General features: G+C 46.2%; 1 protein-coding gene across 1 annotated transcript; it reads right to left on the reverse strand.

Annotated features, from left to right (window-relative positions):
* Positions 1-761: 761 nt before the first annotated feature.
* LOC311114452 (ubiquitin carboxyl-terminal hydrolase 9X-like) lies at positions 762-22,454 on the reverse strand. The gene is made up of 42 exons (XM_084189704.1): positions 22,237-22,454; positions 18,826-19,089; positions 18,074-18,308; positions 17,851-17,963; positions 17,553-17,771; positions 17,289-17,404; positions 16,965-17,216; positions 16,479-16,617; positions 16,147-16,299; positions 15,606-15,917; positions 15,310-15,446; positions 14,933-15,157; positions 14,658-14,771; positions 14,245-14,473; positions 13,710-14,017; positions 13,297-13,537; positions 12,985-13,134; positions 12,777-12,897; positions 12,468-12,598; positions 12,086-12,364; positions 11,757-11,882; positions 11,487-11,645; positions 11,181-11,347; positions 10,766-10,874; positions 10,416-10,562; positions 10,113-10,259; positions 9,760-9,967; positions 8,996-9,216; positions 8,548-8,744; positions 8,226-8,399; positions 7,221-7,362; positions 6,863-7,066; positions 6,183-6,641; positions 5,743-6,011; positions 5,358-5,583; positions 5,116-5,245; positions 4,807-4,992; positions 4,303-4,523; positions 3,977-4,222; positions 3,536-3,757; positions 3,324-3,425; positions 762-3,210 (listed from the first exon to the last, which is right to left on the reverse strand). Exons 2-42 carry the CDS (start codon positions 18,922-18,924, stop codon positions 3,049-3,051), a joined length of 7,797 nt encoding a protein of 2,598 aa, XP_084045830.1. The 5' UTR covers positions 18,925-19,089; positions 22,237-22,454; the 3' UTR covers positions 762-3,048.
* Positions 22,455-27,683: the final 5,229 nt, after the last annotated feature.

Consider the following 27,683-nt stretch of genomic DNA (forward strand, 5'->3'; position numbering starts at 1 on the left):
CAGGCCTGAACGGTGGTGTTGATAATTCTACAGTCATGATTTTGACTGGACAAGGAACTTTGTGTCATATTAGGTAGAACTCGAGTATTTGATGACAGCTGTAAAGTTTCATTAGGTCAACGCCACATCCCCTCTGCCTTTCTAGCGGTCCTTGGGAGAATATCAATTGCAACTCCGCGTGTCCTCTCTCCTCGCCTCCTCAAAACCCATTGGAGGAGAAGGTCAGAGGGGCGGGACCTCTGACTTTCTCATCCAATGGGTTTTGAGAAGGACGCAAGGAGTACGCAATTGAGATTCTCCTCTTGACATTTCTCTTGCGGGTGAGAATGAGCTACAATAAAGAGTGCCTGCTGAGAGAATGGCTGCTAGACCGTGTTGCTTCAAGAGCAGATCTAGGGTCCGTTTTTGCTTTTCACCTCCTATTGAAGGAGGATAGGACTGGGGTAAAGTTGGCCGACTGTGGATCAGTGGTTGGAAGCCTACTGTGGCAGATTGAGCAGACGCCCTGAAGGGATGAGCCAAAGTGGGGTTTATAAACTGTTGTAAAGCTTGTCTGTTTGGTTCATTAAATTGACAAGTACAAGGTTAAAGGGGGCAAAAGAAAGGTTACTCAATAATATGCGTTTGCAACGCCAGGGTTGTGTGTTCGATTCCCACAGGGGCCAGTATGAAAAAAAAAAAGTATGCACTCACTAACTGTAAGTCGCTCTGGATAAGAGCGTCTGCTAAATGACTAAAATGTAATATAAAGGAATTTCCTCTCCTTGCCTCCTCCCCTTTATCCATGGCAATAAAATAAAAACTGATCGGTGAAAGAAACAATTATGTAGGTTCCTCCTTGCATACAGGGCATAATAATTCAAAAGACCATTTATTTGTCCTTTTCTTAAAGTATAATTTTACAGTGTGGTGTGTTTGTACAGTGCTCCAAGGCAGATTGGGGGGGGGGGGCTTAATAACCATCCATGCATGTTTCACAAAAAAAAAAACTTTAGAATTATTCAAACAAAATACAAACAAAATCAGAAGGCAGGTCTGATCCTGAACTAAACACTTTACAAAAAGAAAATGCAAAGAAAATGCAAAACAAACAAACAATCTGTAAGACCTAGCAGTCATTTTTTTTTTTTTAAGCATTCTTAAAATGGAAGAAGTGAGGGGAGAGATTACCTGTAGTGCTTTAGGGCGGGGCCTGGAAGGATGACATCAGTCCATACGGCATTCTAATCACACCTCCCCAGTATGCTTTTTGTTTGGGGGGGGGGGGGGGGCATAGGCCACAGTTTTGGTTTTGGCAGACATTTTGTGTCTAATCCATTCAGTTTCAACCAGTCCCTTGGGGCAATGCCATTTACTGTTGGCAAATCCACTCAACGAGATATTGTTTCGTCACTGTCATGTATGTCCTGATGATTATGTTTTTTTTGTTGCGTGCATTAGGTATTTACAATGTACCATAGATGAAATATGAAAACACTACAATGTAAAGACTGCATGTTCCATGTATTCTTGGTAGGGGGCACACTGCTGTACTGGAAAAAAAAACTGAAGCGTCAACTGTTGCTCCAGAATTCAAAATCACACCCTGGCCAAAACTATTGTTAGCAAAAACAGTTCAAGGCAGATAGAACTCAAAACAGTTATTAACAAAGTATTTTTTTAAAGAATAGGACAAAAAAAAGTTATTAAATTACTTTCTACTTCCTTTCCTCTGCTTTCAAATCAGCAAAAACAACATCTAGGAAATTCAAAATAAAATATCCTACGAGTCTTCATATCAAGGGCTTATTTTTTTTGCAAGGATTTTGCTCATTTCAGACAATTATCCCAGTAAAACAAAAAAGAATTTACAACAAACCACACATTCATGTTACCAATTGAAACACAGCAATCTACTTTTGTTGCAGATAGAATCCTAAAAGAACACTCAGAAACACTTCGCTTGGCGAGTCAGTTAGCTAGCTTACCAGCAGTTATTGTAGATCATGACCCTGCTTTAGAATGTTTTATCTGTTACTCTCAACGGACAGACATTTGTAAGACTGTAGCTGTGTTCAAGTAGGACGAAAAGTTGAAGGGAAAAAAGAAACCCAAGAAGAGTTATTTTCACTTCAAGTGAGCAGAGATTAAACAAGCCTTCACCCACCCTGCCATTGTAAACTGGTGCACACAGGGTGATACTGGCATATCATTCTTTACTCAAAATGTCCTCACTGAGAGAGAGGTGTTTGAAACCTACTATAGTGGTGGAGAAGATGACTGCATCAACCAAGACCCTGTCAGCCAGTGAAAGGCCAAACCTCACCTCCATGCATTGACTACAAAGCAGAGAAGACTAAAGAAACACTTATTCTTTTCCCATTTGATTTGACCTTTGTCTTCCTTTTCAGTTTTGAAGTCACATTTTAGGGGCCAGTCCAGGCCAGCATTGCTGCATCATTGCTGTAGGTTGGGAGGGAGGTCGAGGGAAGGAAGGTTTTAACGATTCCAAAACATTAACATACTATCTATGTACCCGTCCCCATTTTGTTTCACTTCCTGTACACACACACCATTGTCTTTCATCTCAAAGTTGCTCAAAACACTGTACACACAACCCTGCAGACAGGGGTATGGTTCTTTTCTTTGTCAGCAGTGATGTGTCTCTATGGGGCAGAGAGAAAGAGAACGTCGAGACTCTTCCCACTTAAAGTTCTAGAAATCATAGAATTCCAAAGTTCTAGAAATTATAGAATTCCGAAATCATAGAAATCCAAAGTTCTAGAAATCATAGAAATTCAATTCTACCATAGAAACAAACAGACAACTTAAAAGAGCTTAGTTGTCCCGATCCAGAGGGCAGGAGTCAAGGTTCAGAGGTGACAAAGAGGACGCTGTTCCTCCTGGAGAGAAGAGAGCGCTACGGCCTGGGTCTAGTCTTAATCGACTGTTTGATCAACCAATCAACAAACTGGGTGTCTTGAAGGTATTGAGCGATATTAGTGTGCAAAGAGATTTGGTGAGTTGCAGGTTAAGGGAGTTGGTTGCCCTCGTGTTGTGTTGTTGGTGTTACTCTTTTGTCGTCTGGACAGCGGGCGGGGGCGCCACGGGCCCCACCTCCTCTGTGGTGCTCTCCCAGCTCTCCTGTGCTCTCTGTGGGGGCCGCTGGGGCGTGTTCATGTGCTGGGCAGCCGGACCCGTATAGGGCTGGGCGTGGGGGTGGTTGTTCTGCTGCAGAGAGAGATGGAAACAGGGAGATAGAGGTGTCAGCATTCAATATGAGCATTCTGTAAGGCCTGTAGCAGTGGCAGTGTCATACAATGTGCTGGTAGAGTGTGTGTTACCTGCTGAAACTGCGTGGCAGGAGCAGGGTTATGGGGGTACAGCGCTGTGTCCTCGGGAGGGGAGGAGTCGTGATCTTCTGTTGCCTCCTGATCATCTGGCTCCTGAAAGAAATAAAGACAATGGAATCAATCAATGAGAGCTCTGTTAAATTACCACACACACATACTTGGCACACACAATACAGGCAAACACCCATCCCCCGCACACACACCTTCCGTACCTCCTCGGGGCAGAGTTCGCAGGCTTTGGCCAGGGTCATGCGTGCGGAATGCGAGCGCTCCAGGAAGTACCCGTTGGAGGTCTCGTTGCTCTGGACGGGGGGAGACCAGTTGTTGTAGGTGTACTGGGGGTTCCCTGTGTATGGCCTCCTCTCCAGCTCGTCACCCAGCCACTCCACCGCCCAGGTCCACTTACGCTTCAGGTCCCCGTTACTCTGGGAGCACAACAGAGAGACAGATAGTTCTAATGTTAACACAGTTATACTCCTGATACACACTATTCAAGATATCCAGACAAAAACATACTGTACATATCTGAAAATGGGGGGGTAAACACCATTCAAAATTACTGATCTGATAGGCAGAGAGCGAGAGAGCGCGAGAGAGAGAGGTGTCTACCATATCGTATCTAGTCTACTATTGTCATGGTTTACCTGTAGTATCTGGTAGGCCACAGTACAGTTGCTGAAGAGAGCCACCATGCACTTGATACACTGGTAGGCCCGTTTCTGGTAGTGGTTCTTAGAGCGCTGGATGGTGTCAAACAGGCCGTCCCTGTCGTCTGGTATACCCTTCAGCACGTTGTGGATCCTGTGGGTCTGCCAGGAGTCCTCTATCAGTAGTATCTGCAGCAGCAGGTCCAGGTACGGCCTCAGCTCGTACGTGTAGGAGTACGCCACCTAGGGGTCGAGACAGGTAGACAGGTGAGGGAAAGGAAAATGGCGTGCGTGAGTGCGAGTCAATAGTATTAACCCCTTACCTGCCAGAGCAGCTCAGACAGCACGGTAGAGGAGAACTGGGGGTTTTCCCAGCAGCTGAAGCGCAGCAGCTTGACCGTCTCCTCAGAGTTGCTGCAGTCCTCGATGATCTTCTTCACGTAGCTGGTCCTAACGAACAGGATCTCTGACACCAGCTGTTGCAGGGGCATGATGGGGGTGGTCAGGTTGGCGTCGCCGTACGGGTTGGCCAGGGCCGGGTTACCTGGAGGACAGAGGGAGAGGGGGTTCAGATAGGCACAGTGAGATACATTTAGTTTTATTCTAAGAATGCAAATAAGAGTAAAGAAACAGAAGACCGAGAGAATGATGGACAGTGAACCCAAGAGAGGGAATGGAACCATTAGAGAGAGAACGAACGAAACAGAGAGAGAACGAGAGAGAGAGAGAGAGAACGAGAGAGAGAGAGAGAGAGCAAGAGACAAAGAAAGGAGGAGAGCAAAAAGAGACAGCAACCACAAGGCGGTGACAGAGAGAATGAAACATACCATTGATGGAGGACTGCATGCGTGTGGAGACATCACAACAGCGCAGTAGCTGGGAGACCACAGCGTAGAGCTTGGTCAGTTCAGCATACTGGTACTTTATGGGAGGGCCAGGCCCCTCGTCTAAAGCCACCAGCATGAAGGTAGCAGGGACACTCAACTTCAACAACTGGGTCTTCTCTGCCAGACCTGGGGGGGGGAGGGAGGGAGGGAGGGAGGGAGGGAGGGAAACCAATGTTTTATTCCAGCAAGAAACAAACTAACTGAATACAAGCAACAGCGTTACTCCTGCACACGCACACGTCGTCTTACCCAGGTTGGCGTACATGACGAAGAGGTTGAAGTACTGCTGAAGGTGTCGGCCGTGCTCTGACACCTCTCTCCTGAGCAGGTTCAACACAGCCCTCAGCAGGTGATCACTCAGACTCAGGTTATCACAGCCCTGATGCAGGTCAAAGGTTACAGGTCATTAGTATCACACCACATACACCCACACAGCTTCTCTACTCTTCCCCTCCATCTCTCACTCCCCCTTTTCCTCCCTCCCTCTGTACCTGTGTGGACCCCTCAGGGGAGCTGGCGGGGGCGGGGCAGGGCCCGTCCGCCAGGGAGAAGTGGGCGATGAAGACGATGAGCTTGGCGAAGGCCCCCCGGACCTCGGCACTGGGACACTCCAGCAGGTACTCAGAGAAGCGCGTGGGGTACGCAAACAGAACGTTGTGGGCAAACCAGCAGCGAACGTTCTTACTGTGGCGCAGCAGGATGCACAGGGCGTCATACCTGAGAGAGGGAGGGAAGATGGGGGAGGGAGGGAGGAGAGTAGAGACAGAAAGAGGGAAAAGAAGAGAAGGGGATGGAGAGAGAGTTATAAGGTCTATACGGTCTTGCAATATAAAGAAAGCACACATTTTCTCTCTCTCTCTCACACAACCCACTCACCAGTCACCGGCAGGCCCCCGGACTACTTTCTTGGTGTGGAACCCGGTGCTGAAGAGGAACCTAGCCGCTAGCTGGATGCTAATCATGGCTATCTCCTCTGCCTCTGGCAGCAGGTGGTCCTGACCCGGGGGAGGGTTGAGGTAGACGCTGTTGCAGGTCAGCAGCTTCTTGACGAACTGGAAGTACTCCAAGCTGTACTGCATGCGGCTGTGCATGAACTGGACGTTCTGCTTCCTCACACTGCATTCAATGGCCCCCGGCATCGTCACCTGGGAGAGGAGGGGGAATTAATTAGTACTGTTACGAGCGTTACGTCATTATACACACACACACAAACAGAGACAAGCACCCTAATTCACTCACACACCCCCACAGGTTCTCTCCTCTGCACTTTATCGCAAACAAATACACACAATCACACACACAGTCCTGATCCCCACCTGTCGTGGTGTAGTGGGAGACACCGTCAGCTCTGAGATGCACCTGGCCAGCTCTCCGTCTGCCTCCCGTGCCGCCCCTCCCCCAACCCCTCCCCCTGCCGCGTCCATCCTCTCATAGAACAGGATGTAGGCGTTCCACCATCTCTTCTGCCTCCTGTAGGACATCTTCTTCATCATGTGGTCAAACACCTCTCCCATGTACTCCCCCCCGAAACACTGGCTCTTCATCTCCTCGTCGTCGTCCATCTTGCACTCCGTCACGTCGCCATCGTCAAACTTGTACCAGCGCTCCTTCTGCCCGCTCTCGGTGCTACCGCCGGCGCCGCCGTCTCGCTGGCTGATATAGGAGTAGTAGTGGCCGCCGCTGGCCTGGCCCGAATGCACCAGCACCCCCACCAGGCGGTACTTAGAACTGCAGCCTGGCGGGTCGGGCTCTGATGGTTCATTCTGCATGATCATCTGAGAGGAAGAGGAGGAGGAGGGAAGGAAGGAGAACAGAGGAGTGACTGAGTAGACCCAATGACTGGAATAATGATGAATCGACTAATGAGGAGTTTTTCCTTGCCAATGCTGCTTCTGTTTACTCTTTGGGGGTTCAGGCCTTAGTTCCTGTTTAGCACTTTGTGAAAAATGTATAGAGCTCTAATACGCAAATAAAATGTGATGTAAAAGTAATCTACCTGGCTCTCCGGGTTGCCGTCGTCTCCCTCCAGCTTGGCCACCCCGGCCACCGTGTAGGGCTCCATGTCCAGCTCCCTGGGGAACTCAAAGTAGTCGTTAAACTTGATGGCACACTCCCTCTCCCAGTCGTAGTCAAACCTCTTCAGCTGGATGGCCAGCACTGGAGGAAGCTTCTTTATAAGCAGACGCTTAACTGTGTCCACCTGTAGTGGATAAAACAAATAACAGTATGAAATGTCATACTACAGTATCTATCCATATAAACACTGCTATTTAGCAATGGACTGAAAACAAAGGACTGAGTAGTCAACAGGAATGATGAACAGAAAGCTGAAGAACAGGAGTAGAGTGAAGCACCTTCTTGTTACACTTCTCACAGTGGTATGCGTTGGCTCCCTCCAGCAGGTCTCCTTTGACATACTGCTCCATAGAGTCCAGCAGGTTCTGGTGGTTCCTGATGTCCACGTTCAACGTGGTGAATGACTCCTCACACTCATACCTGGGAACAAGATGGTGGAACAGTTTCACTTAATCACTTATATTTCATGCCCGTGATAGTGAAACTGAGAACTATGTGGTGGCCATTTTGTGTCACTAACCACGTTTCCATCCATAGTTACGCAAGTAAAGTCATACCGTCTATAAAAATAAAAAGCTGTGATGGAAACAGCTAGTTTCAGTACAATTTTATAAATGGCGACAGATAATTTGTTTGTTCAACATGGTGGGATCTTTGTTTAAAATGTATTATGCAAGAAATGGCAGTAGAAACACCTTTATGCACAAACATTTATACAATAATCATCATATCGACGTAAACTTGGAGTCACGCAATGATATGGTGTGTGGTCCTCCCACTACGGTTCAGGAAACCATGCTGTTTATTATGCTACAGATGAAATAAGTTATAATGAACTTCACAAGGTGGTGAAAGTGCAAGGTGATGAGCTTGATGCTCCTTTCCAATAAATATAGAGGGTCTTATTCTGGTGACATGATTATCAATACTTGACTACCATTTGACAAATAAAAAATTCTCTCTCTTATCCATAATAATCTCATCATGTAGACTAGCCTACCCACACTGACTCTGCGAGCTGTTGGCTGGAGTGTACGTGTCAAGACCAGAGTAGGCATATTTACTATTTAACGCAACAAGTTCATTTGGTGGAAACACACCACTAGTGGGAAAATGCACATATTTTCGTTATGCAGATTTTAGAATATTCGCATAAAAAAAAAATCTGTGGCCAATTGGATGAAAACCTAGCTACTGAATGAAAACGTTATAAGAAAAACTGGAGGATATGTGGTCGCCATTTGTGTTCCACCAATGTAAGTAACTGGATCAAAATCACTCACCTGTGTGGGCAGTCGCGGCATATTTTCTGGTCAGCAAAGGAGCCTCCCAGCACCTTGCTGAGCATGGAGGGGTGGCCCATGGCCTTCAGAGCCTCATCTAGACTGTCCACTAGAGAGTTGAAGAACTCCAGGGCATCGTGCTGTTCTCGCAGATTCACCGGCTCACCCCATAACCTACAGGAGAGAGGCGAGAGAGGAGAGAGAGTGATAGTGGTAGCTCTTAGTCTTAGTTGGTTTCAAAATAAAAACGCCTTGTAAACTGTATTCCACTACATTCCTTGACATTTCATTGTTTTACCTCAGGCTGCTATCGCTAGCTCACCTGAACTGTTTCCAGAAGCCTCGGGGTACGTAGTACTGCAGTCTGGAGGAGGCCAGGTGACCAAAGATGACCTGTAGGTGGCGTAGCACCCCGATGTTGTACTCCTTCCTGTCCTCCGACTTACTGAGCGAGGGCTTGTCGTCAAACTGGTGTTGGTAGGCGAACACCTCGTCCCGCGCCGTCCCGTCTGCATTAGTCTGAGGAGGGAAAGGAACAACACACAGGACGTATTATTTCAGTTCAAAATGTACATCTTGGTTCCTCTACACAACATCCGTAAACACTCGGTAATATGAACTTCAGAGGAGTTTCATTTCCTTAGTCCCTTAGCTGCATACCAAGTGATGGGGCTGCCATAAAAAGCATCTCAGATTGTAGCTTTAAGCGAGACATTTTGCAATAATTCAATCTGAATCCAGTTTGATTGATTCCCAGTCGGTCCAGTCACCTCACTCTCCTGCTTCTCGTCCCCGGACAGTTCATCGTCCACGTCGGTGCCGGTGCCCTCCACGGCCAGGACGCCGTTACGGATGGGCGGGATCATGTAGAGCTGCTGGATGACTGAGTTCATGTAGCAGGTGGCCCCCGCGTTCTTCAGCCCCACAAAGCCTTTGGTGGGCCGCGGCCCCACTGGGGGGAGGTACTCCCACTCTGTCAGAGCCTCACAACCTGAGAGACAGGGAGAAAGAGTTGTTCAACATTTATCCATTCCCAACCACATATGATCAACACAACAATGAATATCAGGAAAACATTTTTATTTTATTGGGGAGAGGTACATTTTACCAGTATAAATAGAAGAATGTGAGAAAATTCCTGATTATTATAAAAGTGACTAGGTAGAACTGTGAGTGTGTATTGAGCGTGTACATATGTAGTACATATCTGTGAGTGTATAGTTGGTGTACCTAGGTAGTACATGTCTGTGAGTGTATAGTTGGTGTACCTAGGTAGTACATGTCTGTGAGTGTATAGTTGGTGTACCTAGGTAGTACATGTCTGTGAGTGTATAGTTGGTGTACCTAGGTAGTACATGTCTGTGAGTGTATAGTTGGTCTACCTAGGTAGTACATGTCTGTGAGTGTATAGTTGGTGTACCTAGGTAGTACATGTCTGTGAGTGTATAGTTGGTGTACCTAGGTAGTACATGTCTGTGAGTGTATAGTTGGTCTACCTAGGTAGTACATGTCTGTGAGTGTATAGTTGGTCTACCTAGGTAGTACATATCTGTGAGCGTATCAACGATCTGCTTGAGGTTCCGGACACAGCCGACCGGCAGCGCCACCAGCAGCTCGAAGCCTGCGTTGATGGAGGCGGGGCTGCTGCAGACAGGGATGGCCTGCTCCGTAGGGAACTCCCCACTCTTCACGTACTGCAGGTACACGTTAGACGCCGGGAAGATGAAGTCATCTATCAACTCCTGGAGAAAGAGAAGATGGAGAGAGAGGGGGGTGAATTAGCAGAATGGACATTCCCATTCAAAGCATAGGCCTATGATGGTTTGTCCTGTGACTTTATTGAGTGGCAGCCATATTGGATTTCATAAACACAACATAATGACCCACCTTTATGAGGTTGGCCCCGCCCTTCTCACAGCCAATGTAGTACTTCTTCTCTGGAGTCTGGAAGGACAGCAGCTCCTTGGTGACCCCCAGGTGACCTTCTAGAATGGTCTCCTCCACCCCCGTCTCTCCTATCCGCTTCACCTCATCCTAGTAGGAAAGAATACCAAACTGACATTTAGTAGTAATATTTATGAGAGATATGAAAGCCCATCTTAGGTCTTCTCCTCTATACTACACCATATTAAACTGCATTTCATATCATTCTAACAATGAAAAGACTTTAAAAAGTATCTTGTCCAATACCCTGATCTTCTTGAGCCAGTCGATCTCGTTGTTGAGCAGCGCCTCAGCGTTGGGCAGGTTGATGTTGCTGTTGTAGGCATAGTTCAGTAGGTGCCTCAGCAGCGTAAAGTAGTCCCCTGCGTGCTTCGCCCTCTCCTTCGCCGTGCTCTGGAGGAAGGATACGTGTTACAACAACAAGGGGTCCCAATGGAGTGGGGTGAAGAGTTTCAGTGTTGTAATGATGAATTTTGGGATTTAGAGAGGGCAAGCTGATCCTAGATCTGTCCTTAAGGGCAACTTCTACCCAGAGCTGAAGAATGACTATTGTTTCAGTGGGGGGGTGAAGAGAAGGGAGATGGAAGGATACTCACCCCTAAGACGGTGAAGAGGAGGGTGATGAAGAAGAGGAGGGGTCGGTGTCCCATACAGCACCTAGTGGCCATGAGGAAGAACTGCTCCTGAGCCATCTGACGAACTGACCTGGGAACAGACAGGAAGGTGACGACAGGTTCATTTCACTGTCAAAGGTGCTGTTGACATCGTCTGATGACAGTTTTATATTGGATTGTTTTTGTGAGATTAAGTTTACACTCCAAGGGGCGGTTTCCCGTATAAAGATTAAGACTATTTTAAACTCAATGGAGAATCCATTGAAAATGCTTTTCAGTCCAGGATTAGTCTGTGTCCAGGAAATGCCCTGAATGAGAGACACAACACAGACAGAGAGACACAACACAGACAGAGAGACTAGACACAACACAGACATAGATGAACAGCCAGACGTACTTGCTGTGGCAGTGCAGTAGCAGGTCTATGATGAAGGTCTGCCAGGCCTTCTCCTTACTGAGAGTGTCTAGAGCGGTGGGCAGCAGGGCGAAACACAGGGTCATGACCTCCAGCGCCTCACAGCACACCATCTCATCCTCCCCGTCCGGCTCCTTACCCGCGTTCGTCTGTAGAGGGGATGAACACATACCGCTGTGAGTTTATAGAAGACACAGAAACTCTCCCTACAAACCCCTAGAAGTCTGCAATACACACACACACACCTTTAGAACCACGCACACCATCTCAGTCTAAAAAGGCTTTTACCTTCTCATAGATCTGACTGATCTCTTCATTAGAGCTGAAGACCAGCTGTACGGTGCCACAGCCTGAAGCCCACACGATCTTCTGCACCGCCCGGATCACACAGAGGTCTGGGATGTACTTGGACGCCTGGAAGAAGTTCTGGGAGTTCGGGGGCAGAGACTGCAAAACAAAAAGTGAGCAGACGTTCACGGTCTTGCTCTTTTCGACTAGCCGTTGTTACCCAGTTGAATGTATGTGTAAACACTCTTCTCAACAGACGCGTCGTCTCACCTCGTCAGAGATCTGTTGGGCCAGTCGTATGGCCACGTTGCGGAGCATGCACTCAGAGGCAGGGTTTGGGATGTTCTGTAGAGCACTCTGGAGGACTAAGGCCTGGTCGTGGGTCGCCTGGTTGATCTGGAGGAACAAAAACAGATGACAGTGGATTAAGAACACCAGTCATATTCAAGTTCATTCAAATACACAGTGAAGGTACGTTGAGGTGATCATGGTCTGCCCATTCGGGGTATGGTAACAAGGGTCCTGGTACTCTCATTGGTTTGAACTCATCTAAGCTGTAGTAAAAAAGGTTTTCCCCGTCATACAATAGTGTTCTTTACCGGTGATGCAGGGCTGGTCCCCTCCACTACGGGCTGACAGGCCTCGGCCACAGCTTTGACGTGTCCGAACCCCACGGCGGTCAGCAGCAGCTTGGCGATCTTCAGGGCATTGAGGTACGCCCCCCGCCGCGTCTCCATGTCGGCCGACGGCAGGAAGTTGTTCCTGGTGAGCATGCTCAGTACGAGCGGGAGGCCGCCGCTCTTCAGGAAGTTGTACTGGAAGTCGCTGGCGTCCTCGCCGAGGGTGCCGCTGGCCGGCATCAGCAACGCATACACCACCTGGGGAATCAATCAATCAATCAAACCTGGCAGGAGGATGTTAAGAGCGTAAGGGGTAATGAATCGATCACGTAAACCACCACACACTGTGTGTGTTACCAACCTCAGTGAGGTAGAGGACTTGTGAGGGCGAGGGGCCAAAGAAGCGTGAGTCCAGTGTGGGGCTGAGGCTGTTCTCTCCCAGCTTGGCATGATCCAGGCAGATAGCACGTAGGTTCTCCACGGTACTGTTGTCTACACACAGCAAACCAGAACATCAGTCAGTCAGGACAAATCATCTCAAACTACAGTGAGAGAGACAGATATACAGAGGAAGGATGGGAGATGCTGTTTCGGAGCCACAGAAGGACAGACATAATAAGACAGAGAGAGAGCTTGTGAGAGAAAGACCGGAAAGAGAGACCGTGTGTACCTGGAGGCATGAGCTTCATGAGTAGCCTGGCACCATCTCGTAGAAGAGGCATGTTGAGGGTACAGCCCAAGTCTGCTACCTGCCACAGGAACGAGACGTAGCGCAGGTGGAGAGACATGATCTACAGAGAGAAAGGCGTTACTCAGGAGAAGAGAACACATTTGACATTTCTCACGTGAGGAAAGGTGTGTGAGAGTGAGTGACTTACCACTCCAGGCAGGCAGCCCTCCACCTCTGGGTTGGGCCCTTCGCTGAAGTGGTTGCCGTGGTTACTGGGTGAGCCGGTGGAGGAGTCCGAGGAGCTGTCAGGACTGGAGGGCACGGCGGCACTCACCTGGGTCAGCTTGGCTGTGATCAACTACACGCACACAATATACCCATTTCAACAAAATGCTAACAGATACACTGTGCTTTCATCATCTAATCCTAGTAGATTAGTGATTCCAAGAGGGAGTAACATTTAAACACATTAGAACTAAGCCCTAATCCAAAAACATTGACTACGAAATTACTAGCTCACTGCTTTGTCTTTGAGGTTGAGCTGTCCGATCAGCTTCCTGTCATCCGCCGGGTCGACGACCTCCCCGCCAATGAAGAGCTCTATCTTGGTGTGCGTGGCGTTGGCCTTGATGCGTGTGAGGATGCCGCGGCGCACCGAGCCGATGGTGTCGTTGGTGTGAGACCAGATGTCCAGGTCATCCACCTGACGGCCCTGGTTAGGGAAACGCACAATCAACGTGATGTGCTTCCCCCGGAACGCCCTGAGAGAGAAAGAGAGAGAGAGAGAGAGAGAGAGAGAGAGAGAGAGAGAGAGAGAGAGAGAGAGAGAAATAGATGGATTGGGTCAGTCAAGACTCTGACAAACTAAGTAGGACCTAGCTTTCACAAGTGTGTGTCCGTGTGCGTCCATGTGTGTGTGTGCCTCTCTCCTACCTGGACATGGGCAGTATGGACCTCTCCTCGTGGTAGTCGCTGTCACACTCGTTGATGTACTCCTTGAGCACGGTGAGCACGCGGACCATGCGGATGGCCTCCTGCTGGGCACAGTTGATGCTGTCCTTGTCCCCGTCCAGGACACACAGCGTATCGTACGACGCCTTCAGACGGTCAAAACACAACTGGATGAAGTCCTCGTGGATCTCCACCTGGTTGACCTGCAGCTTGGGCCCCAGGTTGGTGTAAATCTCCTTCAGCAGGTCGATGGCTCGGCTGGCGATGTCATCAGTACCCTGGATCACCACCTGGAAGGACAACGCAAAGTTGTTTTGTGCACTCTCCCCCTCCAGGGTTAATCCAGGAACCAGTATGTTATGTTGTCTATAACAGCTTATAACATCGATAAGAGGCGTTATAACTCGAATGCCTCCGGAGGTAGTCCAGTCCTTTGAGCTCCAGGTTTTACAGTATGTTCAGAAAGCTTTATAACATTGATAAGGTTTATAACATTGATAGGTTTTTTAACACTCACCCTCCAGAGGTAGTCCAGACCTATGAGCTCCAGGTCGTCCATCATGTAGGCCCTGCGTTTGGCCACCAGTTTGCCCTCGCGGCAGTTGACGGCCTTGAAGAACCTCTCGAAGCACTTCATGCCGTTCTCCGTGAGCAAGGACGGGTCCAGCTGCAGAACATTGTTCTCAAAGAAGTCCTTGTTGATGTCCGGGTCCAGGTCTGGCTCGTCTCCCATCAGCTTAGAGTACCTAGAGTTGAAAAAGACAGTATAAAGGCTCATACTTGCTTATAACAAATTATAAAGTATGATACCCACAGGCTTTAAGTAAAGTACTACCAATAACATTTGAGTTTAACTAACCTGGAAGAATTAAAAAGGGAAATCATATTTAATATACATCAAAGACTGGTCAAAACAAATGTGTACGGTACCATTTGAAGCAGGCCTCCCGGTCACACAGGAAGACGGCGCTCTCAGCCAGACACTTCCAGATCTGCTTGGCCTGAGGAGCACACAGCCACAACTGGCCGTCCTTCAACAGGAACCTGGAGAACAAGGTGGTTCAAAGTGGTTAGACACTAACAGAGGACTCAGAATGGCCACTTTCATTCCCATAGACTGAGAAATGCCTCGCCGCCCAGAAAAGCAGACAAGGTTAATTGTTTTCATCCTGAGATGCCTGGAGGCAGCCGCCTGCCTTACTTACCTCAGGAAGTTGAGCCTCTCCTGGACCTCCTGAACATGGCTGTAACGACTGCCCACTCTGACCGTCTGAGGGTCAAAGTCTGCGTGTTCAGCTTTGGAGAACGGTCTCATGGTCTCCATGTAGGCAGACAGGTTCTCTGCCACCAGCGTGACCAGGGCATGGTTGTGCTGCAGCTGATTGATCAGGTCATGACGATAGAACACATGAGGACTCCTCTGGGTCTGACTGTACGGGGAAGAGAGGGAAGGAGAGAAATGTTATATTTCCTCACAAGCTATGACTCAAATGTAAATGTAAAATGAAAAAGAGAAATGAACGAGAGAGAGAGAGCGAGTGAGAGGGAAAGAGACGGGGAGGTGGAGAGAGTCTTTCGATACCTGAGGTTCTGAGGAGCTTCCCCAAACAGGCTGCAGATCTCTCTGATCTGCTTCAGGGCAGGTATGACCCACTTGTCGTTGGTGCGCAGCTCCTCGATGAAGCGGTCGATCCACTGGATCTTCTGGGTGTCTCTGTCCTGTTGGAGCACACAGAAGCACAGAACAGGGTCCTAGTCATTAGGGACCACCATAGCAAAACATTTATTATTTGAAAAGTTCAAGTAGATCGTCCCAGTTTCAGTCTGTTTTCTTCCGATAGGTGCCTAATGAATACAACCCAGTAGCAGTAGTTTTACCTGAGAGCAGCTGTAGTCTAGTATTTTGATGTGTGCGCTGAGGGCCTGGTCCATGATGTCTACGGGGACGTCGTCACTGTGAGCCAGGTTCCACAGCAGGTTGAGCACCTTGTGGGCCATCACTCCATCCTTATCGTCCTCCGCCAGACGACGGATCAGCTCCAGCAGCTTCTCGCGCTGCTTCTTACTCGCATTCGTCCAACTCTCCTTGAAGCAATCAAAGAGATGGTCGAGCTGCTCTGGAGAGAAGTCCCAGGCCAGTTTGGCCAGAAGGTCATGGACGTTCTTCACTATGGCCTCATGCTTACCAGCCTGACATGGAAGCAGACACAGAAGACACTTAGGGATGGTTCTAAAAACAACCCCTTTCCCCTACCCATTCCTTTTTATAAAGGAAAAGGTCTCTTGCAAAATAGTTATTTTACTTCTCAATGAGAATAACCTGTATAGGTTCAATGAATAGGAAGCACATTGAAATTCAAGATGGAGCCATCCCCATATCGCTGAGATCCATTTTCCCATGCCACGTTTGATTCAGTACCTGTGCTGCCCAGATGTTGTCCAGGTCCTGCATAGTGAGGGCTTTCTCCTTGATGACGAAGCGGAGTATCTTCTCTAGTTTCTCTACGTACTGAGGCTGGTGAAGGCTGTCCCTCAGCACGATGGACAGGATGTGGTTCTGCTGGATCCACTCCTGAGACACAAATGGAGAGAAAGACAAACGTCAGGCATAGATTTGTATTCCTGTGGAGAACTTCCAATTCGACTGACAGGAATTTAGTATTAAACTCTGATGAGCAATTTAAAAGCTCTATACAAATCCAGTCCCATTATCATTCCTAAGTAGTAACTGTTAGGGGCTAGGTGACTCACTGCCATGCGTTCTGCCGTCAGCCACTCCTCCTCCTCGGGGTTGCCATGCCGATGCGTGTAGTAGGACACGCTGGAGATTACCTTGTTGACCTCGTTCAGGGCGTTCATCTTGCCATTGAATGAGGAAATCTGCAATAACCTGGGGACCAAGCAACAAATGAAAGCATAAGCACCTTATCTTAAAGGAAAATTCCACCCAAAAACTATATTTTGGTATTAGTTTCATTAGTCCATTGTTGACCTAGTCCCAACATGTTTTGCATGTCAGAAAAATACCAGCTGTATTTCAGAAGTTATACATCTTGAAAACTTGATTGCTGACATGCAAAAAAAATACCTAAATGTAGTTTTGGGTGGAATTTTCCTTTAATAATAAAACAGCAGTTGACTAGCAAAAACACTCACCATACAAGGTGCTCAAACCCCAATGTGACATTTAAATTCAATAACAACCTAAAAAGAAAACAACAACTGAAGAAATCTCACCTAAGGATCATTTTCAACCTAAATATCTCCAAGTTCTTGACGGTCTCCTCCTGGCCGGGCACCCTGGAGGCCAGGTTCTTCAGGGACTTGATGATCATGGACAGGGCGTCGTTCTTGGCCTCGTTCTTGGCCTCCTTCTTTAGCTCCTCGTCCGTCAGGTTCTCCAGGAACTGAGGAACCATCTCGATCACCGGCAGAAAGTACTTCTTCACCGTGTGCAAGGTCAGGAACTCATAGCACTGACCGAACGGCCTGGAGGGAAGACATACACGCGTTAGGACACACACAGATGTCCCTTACATAGGTCCATCTGTGTTAACATACTTGATGAGGGCAGCGATGATCTGTACATTGAGTGCCTGTCCGCTCATGAAGCGGTCATGTAGAGTCTGAAACCCGTTCAGTGTGCCAAACTTATTAATCAGGTCCACCAACCAGCCCTGAGAGAGAGAGAGAGAGAGAGAGAGAAAGAAAAATGAATGGCCAATCACTGACGACAGCTTAATTCATTTTCAAAACTTTGACAAGGGAGGGATATCCTGTATCAAGCGAGGAACCCTGAGTGAGCGAGGGTGAGTTGGGGCCTACCTTCGGTGAGCGAGGGTCGGGTGGGCGGGCGAAGAGCTCGTCGTCGGCCAGCGTGGCCCCGGCGGGGATGGTCTCGGAGGGCCGCGTGCCGTTGTAGATGTGGAACTTGCAGTGGGGGTTGGTGGCCGTGGCCAGTAGCTCCAGCAAGGGGAACCAGTCCTGAGGGAGCTTGGTCACACACAGCTCCACCAGCCGGTGGGTGTTGTTGATGATACACCTCTGTGGAGGGAAGGACAATCAGCTGTAGTTCAAACAGGAAGTGCTATTGTGTGTGTGTGTGTGTAAACAAGGCACTTACATGGATCTCAAACTTCCATCCACTGACAGCCTCGTCTGTGAGGATCTTAGTGAAGGAGATGGTCAGGCCATCCCTGAAAAACCTCTGGCACGCCTCACACTTCACATCAAGCCCTGTAGAAAGAGGCAACGATTAAAAGGCAGAAAACAAAGAGATCAATAGAAGACAAATGAAAAAGATGTTGTCCTATATGGATGTATATTGTATACGATGACGGACATACCTTTTTTACATAAGTCTATAGCAGCTTCAAGCAGAACTTCTAATTCCCCCTTTGGCAGGACTGGGACCACCCATCGGGGCCTGTTGATCATGTCGTCCAGCTTGGCCAGGTCAGTGTGAGGGAAAGCAGGCTCCTCCTCCTCCAGAAGCGGGCCAGAGTCTCCTTGGCCCTGCTCCTCTGCCGCCGGCGGGCTCACAGGAGACGGCTCCGTGGACGACGGGTTGGGGGACGCCATCTGCAACGCACACACACATTAATACCAAACATACTACAAAAGCTGATTAATAGACATGAACGTAAGTCGGGAACACACACGCAGTGATGAAGGTGTGTAATTAGCCTTGGAACTTCACAGCAATCCCAAAGTCAAACCAACACAATTCATAGAGCATCTGATTATAAATGTTGCTTCGTGCCAGCCCCTCCCCTTTAAAGCTTATTTAATTATGTGACAGTAATTAGACTTACACCAGTGATCCTGTCCACAGCTCAGAAACGCTTTTAAATGACAAAGAGCTTCTCTCATTGGAAAGCAGCCAGCTGTGGTCTCAACATGACTTCATACTAAAGATTAACTCCTACTACTGCCCTATGCTCCTCATGGGGCGATGGGCCTAAGTAAGTAAGTATGGCATTGATGGCATATTAGTCAGTCAACTTCATGCAGACATACAGTTGATATGCGGGTAACCTCGTTCACTGATAGTTCGGGAACTATCCACAGACAGACACACACGTAACCCCTCACTCACCTGGGCCTGTGTGGGTGGGGGCTGGCTCTGAGCGTCAGCGGGTGCCTGGCTCTGGCTGTCATTGCCCCCCACGGGGGAGCCACGAGTGGTGACCGTCATGATCGACACGGGGCAGATCTTGGCAATCTTGTCCGCTTTAGGAGGCCCTGGCCTGGGGGGGGATCACTGCCTGCGCCTGGGCAGGGAAGGAGAACCAGAGGCCGGCTGAGAGGGAACGCTCTGGCTGCTGAGGCTCAGGGAGGGTTGCAGAGACCATCGCAGAACCTGGGGGACAGAGATTTAGAATGGTTGATGCCCCATTTCCCCCATGCATTTTGGACTGAGACGTACATATCAGCTAATCTGTATACAATCTAGTGAACGAGACATGGTCAACTTCAAACCACTGTTGACTTGTGAAAACAGCTGAGAAACAACACAGGTGCATCCAAAGGCCATGACTCCACGGTATGTTTGCAAGACAGGAGTCTTCAACTGAGCAAGACCAGCTCAAATGACTCTCGCTCTGCCACTATCTGGGTCTAGACATTAAAATGCTAATCTGCAAGCTTGATAACGGTGCAGAATTATTACACACAGACATGCACTCTAGCCCCAATACTGACAGACAGAAACCCCCCCATTGCCGTCACCTTAGCGTTACCTCTCCTATTGCCAGTTTAGCTTCGCTGCAGACAGCACAGGACTATCACCATACTGGCCTATTAATAGTCTATGTCTAACTGGTTCAGAGGTATCTAGACTGTGCAAGGCAGTATACAACTACTGACAAAATGTTGATTGATCACACAACAGCATGGCCCTAACCTAACCCGTACCCTACCCCAACAAACTGCAGCTCCTAGGTTACTCATGTCTCACCACAGCAAGACAAGCATGGGATATTGAGGTTTCAAGATATCGCCTGGCTATATTAACCTAACACAATAACAATTGAACAAGGAGAACAAGCCATTGTGCGCTTACTGACAAACAATGTATTCCTAATAATTGCCCAAAAGGATTAATAATAACATATTGGATTGAATTCATGCCATCTATACTTGGCTGCCAGTGCCACAGACACAAAGTCGCAGTACTCCAACAGTGTTTCCCAACTCCTCCAGTACCCCCAACAGCACACATTTTTGTTGGAGCCCCAGACAAGCACACCTGATTCAACTTGTCAACTAATCATCAAGCCCTCAATGAGTTCAAGCAGGTGTTTTTGTACAGGGCTATAAGACAAATGTCTGATGTTGGGGGTACTGGAGGAGGGGAACTGCTCTATAACATAAGTGAGCCTGTGTAGAATATTGGCCTTACACAACAGCAGAGTGTCAAAGCAAAACCTCATCTTGTCAGGATGGAAGAGATAGCCTAACAACAGGTTCAGGGCCTGAGGCTCCTTCAATCCACTCAAATGCCTATGAGGTAACGTTAAGATTAGGGGCTAGGGTTTCTGGGTAGGAAAGGACTGTGTGTCTAGTTGTGAGACACTGGAAGTCTTGAGCCACATTAAGAGAGTCTCCAGCTGAGTTACGATCCTCTGGGCTCAGTTTACAGGTTTATTATTGTCCGTCTTCAGTTTCCCGTCTTCAGATGTATCTGCTTCCATCTTATGGTTGAGTCTTGAGAGAGCACCTGACCGGGCCATAAACCAGGGTTTCCCCAACCCTCTCCTCAGCACCCCCAGATGTTCCACATTTGTGTTTTAACTCTAAACTGGCACACCTGATTCAAACAAACATTTGGGGGGGTGAGGTCAGGGTTGGGGAACACTAGTTTTCAGCTTGCTGAAAATATAGTAATTCCAGCAGGCACAGCAGCCATGGCAGTGTGTATACATATCTAGTATGAAACAAGTATTCAGGTCATCATGGTCAAGGCTTAGCTTTGTTACTTGAATAAAACTTGAAGTGAGCATAGCTAGGTCAAGACTGAGGAAACGCAGAGACCTTTCAGGTGGAATGAAGTCATTTGTATCCGGAAATGCACTAAGTAAGCCTATTACCAGGCCTAATGATTGACGACAATGACATACATTGACAATGTCTTGCTTACAAATAATTAAGCAAATGTAATCCAATCTTTGTCAATCGATCCAACAAAGCCAGCCCCCACCTCGATCCAACAAAGCCAGCCCCCACTTCGGCTAGTCTCGAAAACCCGACACTAGGCAACTAGGGTAAGGTTTTCGAGACTACCTTGGCTACACATTCAATTTCCGTTTTAGGAGCCAGTTTAATGCAGACAGACATGTCAAGACATTTTGACATTTCTTGTGACAGCTGATGGTTTACAAGGAGCTTGGCACAAAGGCAAACATTATGTAACCACAAATGACAAGGTTGCTTGCATGATGAGTGTGTGAATAAAAATTGTCTTGGTCCTAGGCTTGCTAATCATTCCTGTCACGATCCGCCATCCTTCTCACCAGAACCCCTTTCTGTGAGGACATATCATTCAGTAACATTGTGAAGCTAACTAATTAATACAAGTTATTTTGGCAATGCAGTATAAGGAAAACTTGATTTAGCTACAGCACACGTCCTACAACTAAATCTCAAAATAAGTAACTGTCACATTGTATGACGTATTCTAGATATGAGAGACCGCTAACTAGCCATCATCGGCATCAGCCAATAACTATCTAGCTAACTACAATTGCTAGATAGCGTAGCATTAGCCATCTAATTCATCCAACGCGAAAATAACCAGCCTGCAAACATTGCCTGGGACACAGCTAATTGATGTGGAAAATAACGCATGTATTATAACAGGAGTCTGGACAATAACTAATGCATAACGTTAGACAAGGCCCCGTAACGCTAGCTAGCTAACGTTAGCTACTGCCAAGCATTTTAAGGGCCTTCCCCTTACTCAACATCGGTAGTGCTAACAGCTAACATGCTAGCTAGCCAGTTAACGTTAGCTAATGGCGCTGCCTCCACTGTCGCCGGGGCCACAACAATCAACAGTCCGTATGCATTGCCATTGGTAGGTTGTTGATCAAACACCAGCCCCGTATCTGTCAACACCACTAGCCCAAGAAGTTAGACAACATCTTGTTGTTTGGTTGAGACTGACCTTGGACTAGCTATGTGGAAACCGTTATATTTCCTATCCCAAATGCAAACAATTAACAGGTTGGTATGGGAAACGTCAGCCATTTTGCCAGACAAAAATAATAGCTAACTTAGTTAGCTACCTGCAGAAACAAACCGGCATTTCAGCATTCATTCTGTCGATGTCAGGCACCTTGCTTGCTAGTACTCCCTCCTCTTTATCCAATTAAAATCATATGTGTAACGTTACACCGTGTAGTTAGACAGCTATAACGTTTCATTGTTGATGAATATTCAGAAATGTCGTTATCTAGCTATCCTAGCCAGTTAGCACCATTGTTGCTAGCTACCTAATGTTACTTACCCGAAAATTTGATGCAACTTCCTTGTGTTGACTTGTCCTGTCCTGTCTATGAATCTTTATATTCTGGGTTTCGCTAAGTGTCAACGTGTGTTACATAAGATTTTCATGCATGCATCCAGATCTGCTAATATGATCTCTCTTCCTTGATTTTTTTTTGTCTGCACTTGGGTGTTTTTCCTGCGTCACCATCAACCCCCCTCTACTATAGTCTAGCACAGTTTTCCCAGCCAGTCCGTGCTAGTGCAACTGACAGAGGCCGTGTTCGAGAGCATCAAAACCGTGATGTATCGTGGGTAAATTCTGACTGACTGATCTACAAATAATAATGAGCAGTTATTTATGATATAAGGTCGTCTGTAGATCAGTAATTCGGCAGTCGCCTGCACTGTCAGTTGCAATGTCGAACAAGCCCATAAGGTAACGTTTTACAATTAAAGTGATAGTTCACTTCACATTAAATTTGTCAAATAATGTCAGATATACAGTGCCTTCAGAAAGTACTCATACCCCTTGACTTTTTCCTAATTGTATTGTGTTACAGCCTGAATTTAAAATTGATTAAATTGAGATTTTGTGTCACTGGCATACACACAATACCCAATAATGTCAAAGTGGAATTATGTTTTTAGACATTTTAACAAGTTAATAAAAAATTAAAAGCTGAAATGTCTTGAGTCAATAAGTATTCAACCCTTTGTTATGGCAATTTAACAAGTCACATAATAACTTGCATGGACACACTCTGTCTGCAATAATAGTGTTTAACATTATTTTTGAATGACTACCTCATCTCTGTACAACACACATACACATATCTGTAAGGTCCCTCAGTCAAGCAGTGGATTTTAAACACAGATTCAACCACACAGACCAGGGAGGTTTTTCAATGCCTGGCAAATAAGGGCACCTGGCCACCCTTCATCTATCAGAGAAGATCTGTGGACCGACTAAGGTCCACTGTCACCCAGGAGCCCGTGTCCATGACATCAACTCCCTCCTGCCCACGGTTCTGGCCAACTACTCCAATATTGACACCATCGTCATTCACGTAGGTTTTAACGACCTTTGTTTTAAGCGATCTGAGGAACTGAGTGAGGACTACAAACATTTTTTACACACCCTCGCTAGCACAGGGAAGATATTATTTATCTCTGGTTCGGAAAAAATTTCAGCCGACTCTTTGCCCTGAACGAGTACCTGAAGACACTTTGCAATGACAGGAATGTCTCATTTTGTGACAACTTTGATTTGCTGTGGGAGCAACCAGCACTTTTTAAATGAAACGGGATTCACCCTAACCGCAGGGGTTCCAGGATTATTTCCACTAACATCGCAAACTTTTTAAGAGACTGACGGACAGGTTCTGGTAGTGCTCCAGTTCACCCTGTCAGAATAAGCAACAGAGGACTTGGAAAGCATATCAACTCCTGTAGAAATGGCACTATGGTTATTGTGAGTAACCTAATTTATGTTCCTTTAACTCCGCCTTCTAGTGAGTTTATACAAACTGTTATCTCCTACCATTCTGAGAGAATGGAGACTGTCAGAAAACGTGGTTGTAATGTTAATAATTTGGTTTTTATTCCATTGGTCACCTCGAGGCAGATGCCATTGAATATGGTGCTTTTAAATGTTAGAGCAATCACAAGTAAAACCTTTCTTGTGAATGACCTCATGACCTGAGCGCAAAGTTGATTGCGTGTTTCTCACTGAAACATGGCTGTCATCAAACTGCTCTTATTGAAGCCTCCCCCCGGACTACACCTTTTCATACTCTATCAGAAAAGGGGAAAAGGGTGGGGGGGGGACAGTCTCTATTTTTTACTAATGCTGTCAGCTGTAAGGACATTTTGTTTGGCGACTTTGGGTCTTTTGAGCATCATGCTATACTGTTTAAATGTCAGCCACCAGTGCTGGCCATAACCCCCTATAGGCCACCAAAGCACTGCCCCACTTTCTTTACTAATTTATCTGAACTATTTTCTATTGTCCTTGAGAACTATGATAAAATCATTGTGTTGAGCGATTTTAATATTCATGTTGACAAAGAGACTGACTCCAAGGCCATTGATTTTATGAATCTTTTGAGCTCTATGGACTTTATCCAACATGTTACTGGGGCAACCCATAACCGCGGCCATACTCTGAACCTGATTATTACCAAGGGACTTTCTATTGACATATCCTCTATTGTTGGTGTTGCTTTATCTGATCACCACTTTGTATTTCTTACTACCTTGTTGCCCATAGCAGAGGATAATACTGAACGCATTATTTAGAAATGCTATCTTACCTTGCTACAGATTTTATTGAGTGTATGAACAATACTCCATCCCCTATTCTGCCTTCCTCTTGTGATGATTTAGTTGGTAACTTTAATAGCAAATTAAGGGCAACCATTGACGCCATAGCTCCTGTGGCATCAATGAAAGAGGCCACATCCAAATGGAGAGCCCCTTGGATGAGTGAGGAAACTAATAAATTAAAGAGAAATTGCAGAAAGGCAGAGCAGAAGTGGAGAAACTCAAAGTTGCAGGTCCATTATAATATTCTGAGAGAGCAACTTGGCATATATAACAAGGCAATTAGAAATGCCAGACGGGCTAATTATACAGAGAGACTCATCCATGCTTTTACTACAAGGAGTTTTGACTACTGCAATGCTGTCCTGTATGGTCTACCCAAGAAAGCCATTGGTCAACTGCAAAACATACAGAATGCTGCAGCATGGGTACTGACCACGACCAGACAGAGAGAACACATTACACTGATTTTAAGATCTCTGCAGTGACTGCCTGTGAGTTTTAGAATTCATTTTAAGATTCTTCCATTGGTTTTTAAATCAATCCACGATTGTGCACCCCAACACATGTCAGACATGCTTTTAAGTTATGTACCCAGTAGGTCCCTCAGGTCCTCCACCACTGGCCTTTTAACTATCCCAAAGACTAGGACCAAGAGGCATGGAGAGGCAGTCTTTAGTTATTATGCCCCCAGCCTCTGGAATAGCCTGCCAGGGAACCTGAGGGGGGCCGAAATTGTGGACATATTACAAAAATATCTTAAAACACATATCTTTAGCTTTGCTTTTCCATAGAATGCTTTTTAGTTGTTCAGTTGTGTGTCATTCTTTTGTTTTTTAACTTATGTTTGTTGTGTAGTAAATATTTCAGCTTTTATTTTCATTGTTTATTTATTTGTTTTTTCCTGTGAAGCACATTGACTTGCATTCCATGTCTGGAATGTGCTGTATAAATAAAGCTTGATTTGATTTGATTTCAGATATTGAATGTCCCTTTGAGCATGGTGAAGTTATTAATTACACTTTGGATGGTGTATCAATACACCCAGTCACTACAAAGATACAGGCCTCCTTTCTAACTCAGTTGCCGGAGAGGAAAGAAACCGCTCAGGGATTTAACCATGAGGCCAATGGTGACTTTAAAACAGTTACAGAGTTTAATGGCTGTGATAGGAGAAAACTGAGAATAGATCAACAACATTGTAATTACTCCACACTACTAACCTAAATGACAAGTGAAAAGAAGGAAGCTTTTACAGAATAAATATATTCCAAAACATGCATCCTGTTTGCAATAAGGCACAAAAGTAAAACTGTAAAGAATGTGGCAAATACATTAACTTTATGTCCTGAATACAAAGCGTTATGTTGGGGGCAAATCCAACACAACACATCACTTAGTATCATCTTCATATTTTCAAGCATGGTGGTGGCTGCATTATGTTATGGGTATGCTTGTCATCGGCAAGGACTAGGGAGTTTTTTAGGATAAAAAGAAAAGGAATAGATCTAAGCCCAGGCAAAATCCTAGAGGAAAACCTGGTTCAGTCTGCTTTCCAACAGACACTGGGAGACAAATTCACCTTTCAGCAGGACAATAACCTAAAACACAATGCAAAATATACACTGGAGTTGCTTACCAAGACGACATTGAATGTTCCTAAGTGGCCTAGTTACAGTTTTGACTTAAATCGGCTTGAAAATCTATGGCAAGACTTGAAAATGGCTGTCTAGCAATGATCAACAACCAACTTGACAGAGCTTGAATACTTTTTTAAAGAATAATGGGCAAATATTGTACAATCCAGGTGTGCAAAGCTCTTAGAGACTTACCCAGAAAGACTCACAGCTGTAATCACTGCCAAAGGTGATTCTAACATGTATTGACTCAGGGGTGTGAATACTTATGTAAATGAGATATTTCTGTACTTAATATTCAATACGTTTGCAAGAATTTCTAAAAACATGTTTTCACATTGTCATTATGGGGTATTGTGTGTAGATGGGTGTAATATTTTTAATCAATTTTGTATTCAGGCTGTAACACAACAAAATGTGGAATAAGTCAAGGGGTGTGAATACATTCTGAAGGCACTGTATGTTGTGCCCATATGAAATGGTGGTAATCATTGAATAGTCTAGACTTGTGTTCTGGTGGAGTGACAATAGCAACTTTCAAATGAAATAAAACGGAGAAAATGTTAGCAACATGTGGTGTGCTGTTTCTAAGAAAAATTACTGAACATAAATGTACAACAGAATTTTACTCTCATAAGTCCTTCCTTATGAACCTGGATCTGAGGGCAGTTATGGTAACTAACATCTACAGAATAGTCTTTTCATAGACCTAGATAGATATTGCATAGACCTAAATATCTATCTTCACTATCTAGAATGGACCTACATTGAATGGAAAGGAACAATGATAAGAAACAAGTGCAGGCCTATCCTAACATCAATACAGAATAGAGTACATTATTAATTCCATGCTATCCTGTTACAGTGTTCCAGTGATGGTGAATGTGAAGGCTGGCTTCGTCTCCATCAATAATAAATAGTTGAAAAAACGATGTATAAACACTGCACATTCACAGCCAATAAATGAACATCCTTCAATCAAAGAAATGGAATAAGCAATAGGCCTATAGGGCTATTTAATTCACAGGAAGGGTTGAACAGGATAACAAGCACAGGTTATGAAGGATAATAAAATGACATACAAAATAAATAACCTTGTTCCATAAGCCACTGTTAAATGTGTCCATGGAGAATGAAGAGGCGGGCTTTACACTACATCGTTTTTAGTTTGACTCTGCGTCAGGCTTGGAGATGACGGCTGACAGGGTACCGGTGTCCGTCCGGCTCCTGATGACTTCCCTCTCCCTGTTGGTCCAAACCGCTCTGTAGAATGATGATGCCATATTCCTCACTACTTGGTCTCCTTGGACCAGTCTCTTTTCTTGATGAGACGATCTCTGGTTCCCCACCTCTTTCCTTGTATGGTTTTCCTTATTTTCTCTGTCATCGACCTCGATGTTGGCGCATTTGGAGAGATGAGGGTAGAAACTGCCCCGGTATCTGTTGTTTTCTGATGTTGGCTCTGATAGGGAGGCGTGCTGAGGAGTGGGTTCTCTCTCCAAGTCTT

This window comes from Coregonus lavaretus (genome assembly GCF_964263955.1).
Source record: "Coregonus lavaretus genome assembly, contig: HAP1_SCAFFOLD_2416, whole genome shotgun sequence".
Lineage (NCBI taxonomy): Eukaryota > Metazoa > Chordata > Actinopteri > Salmoniformes > Salmonidae > Coregonus > Coregonus lavaretus.

Excerpts from the sequence above, each read along its gene's own strand:
- LOC311114452 (XM_084189704.1), bottom strand. The coding sequence starts at position 18,924 with ATGACGGTCACCACTCGTGGCTCCCCCGTGGGGGGCAATGACAGCCAG. Across the intron at positions 14,772-14,932 it reads GAGAGGCTCAACTTCCTGAG|GTTCCTGTTGAAGGACGGCC; the intron begins GTAAGTAAGGCA and ends CTTGTTCTCCAG. Across the intron at positions 7,363-8,225 it reads TGCCGCGACTGCCCACACAG|GTATGAGTGTGAGGAGTCAT; the intron begins GTGAGTGATTTT and ends TCTTGTTCCCAG.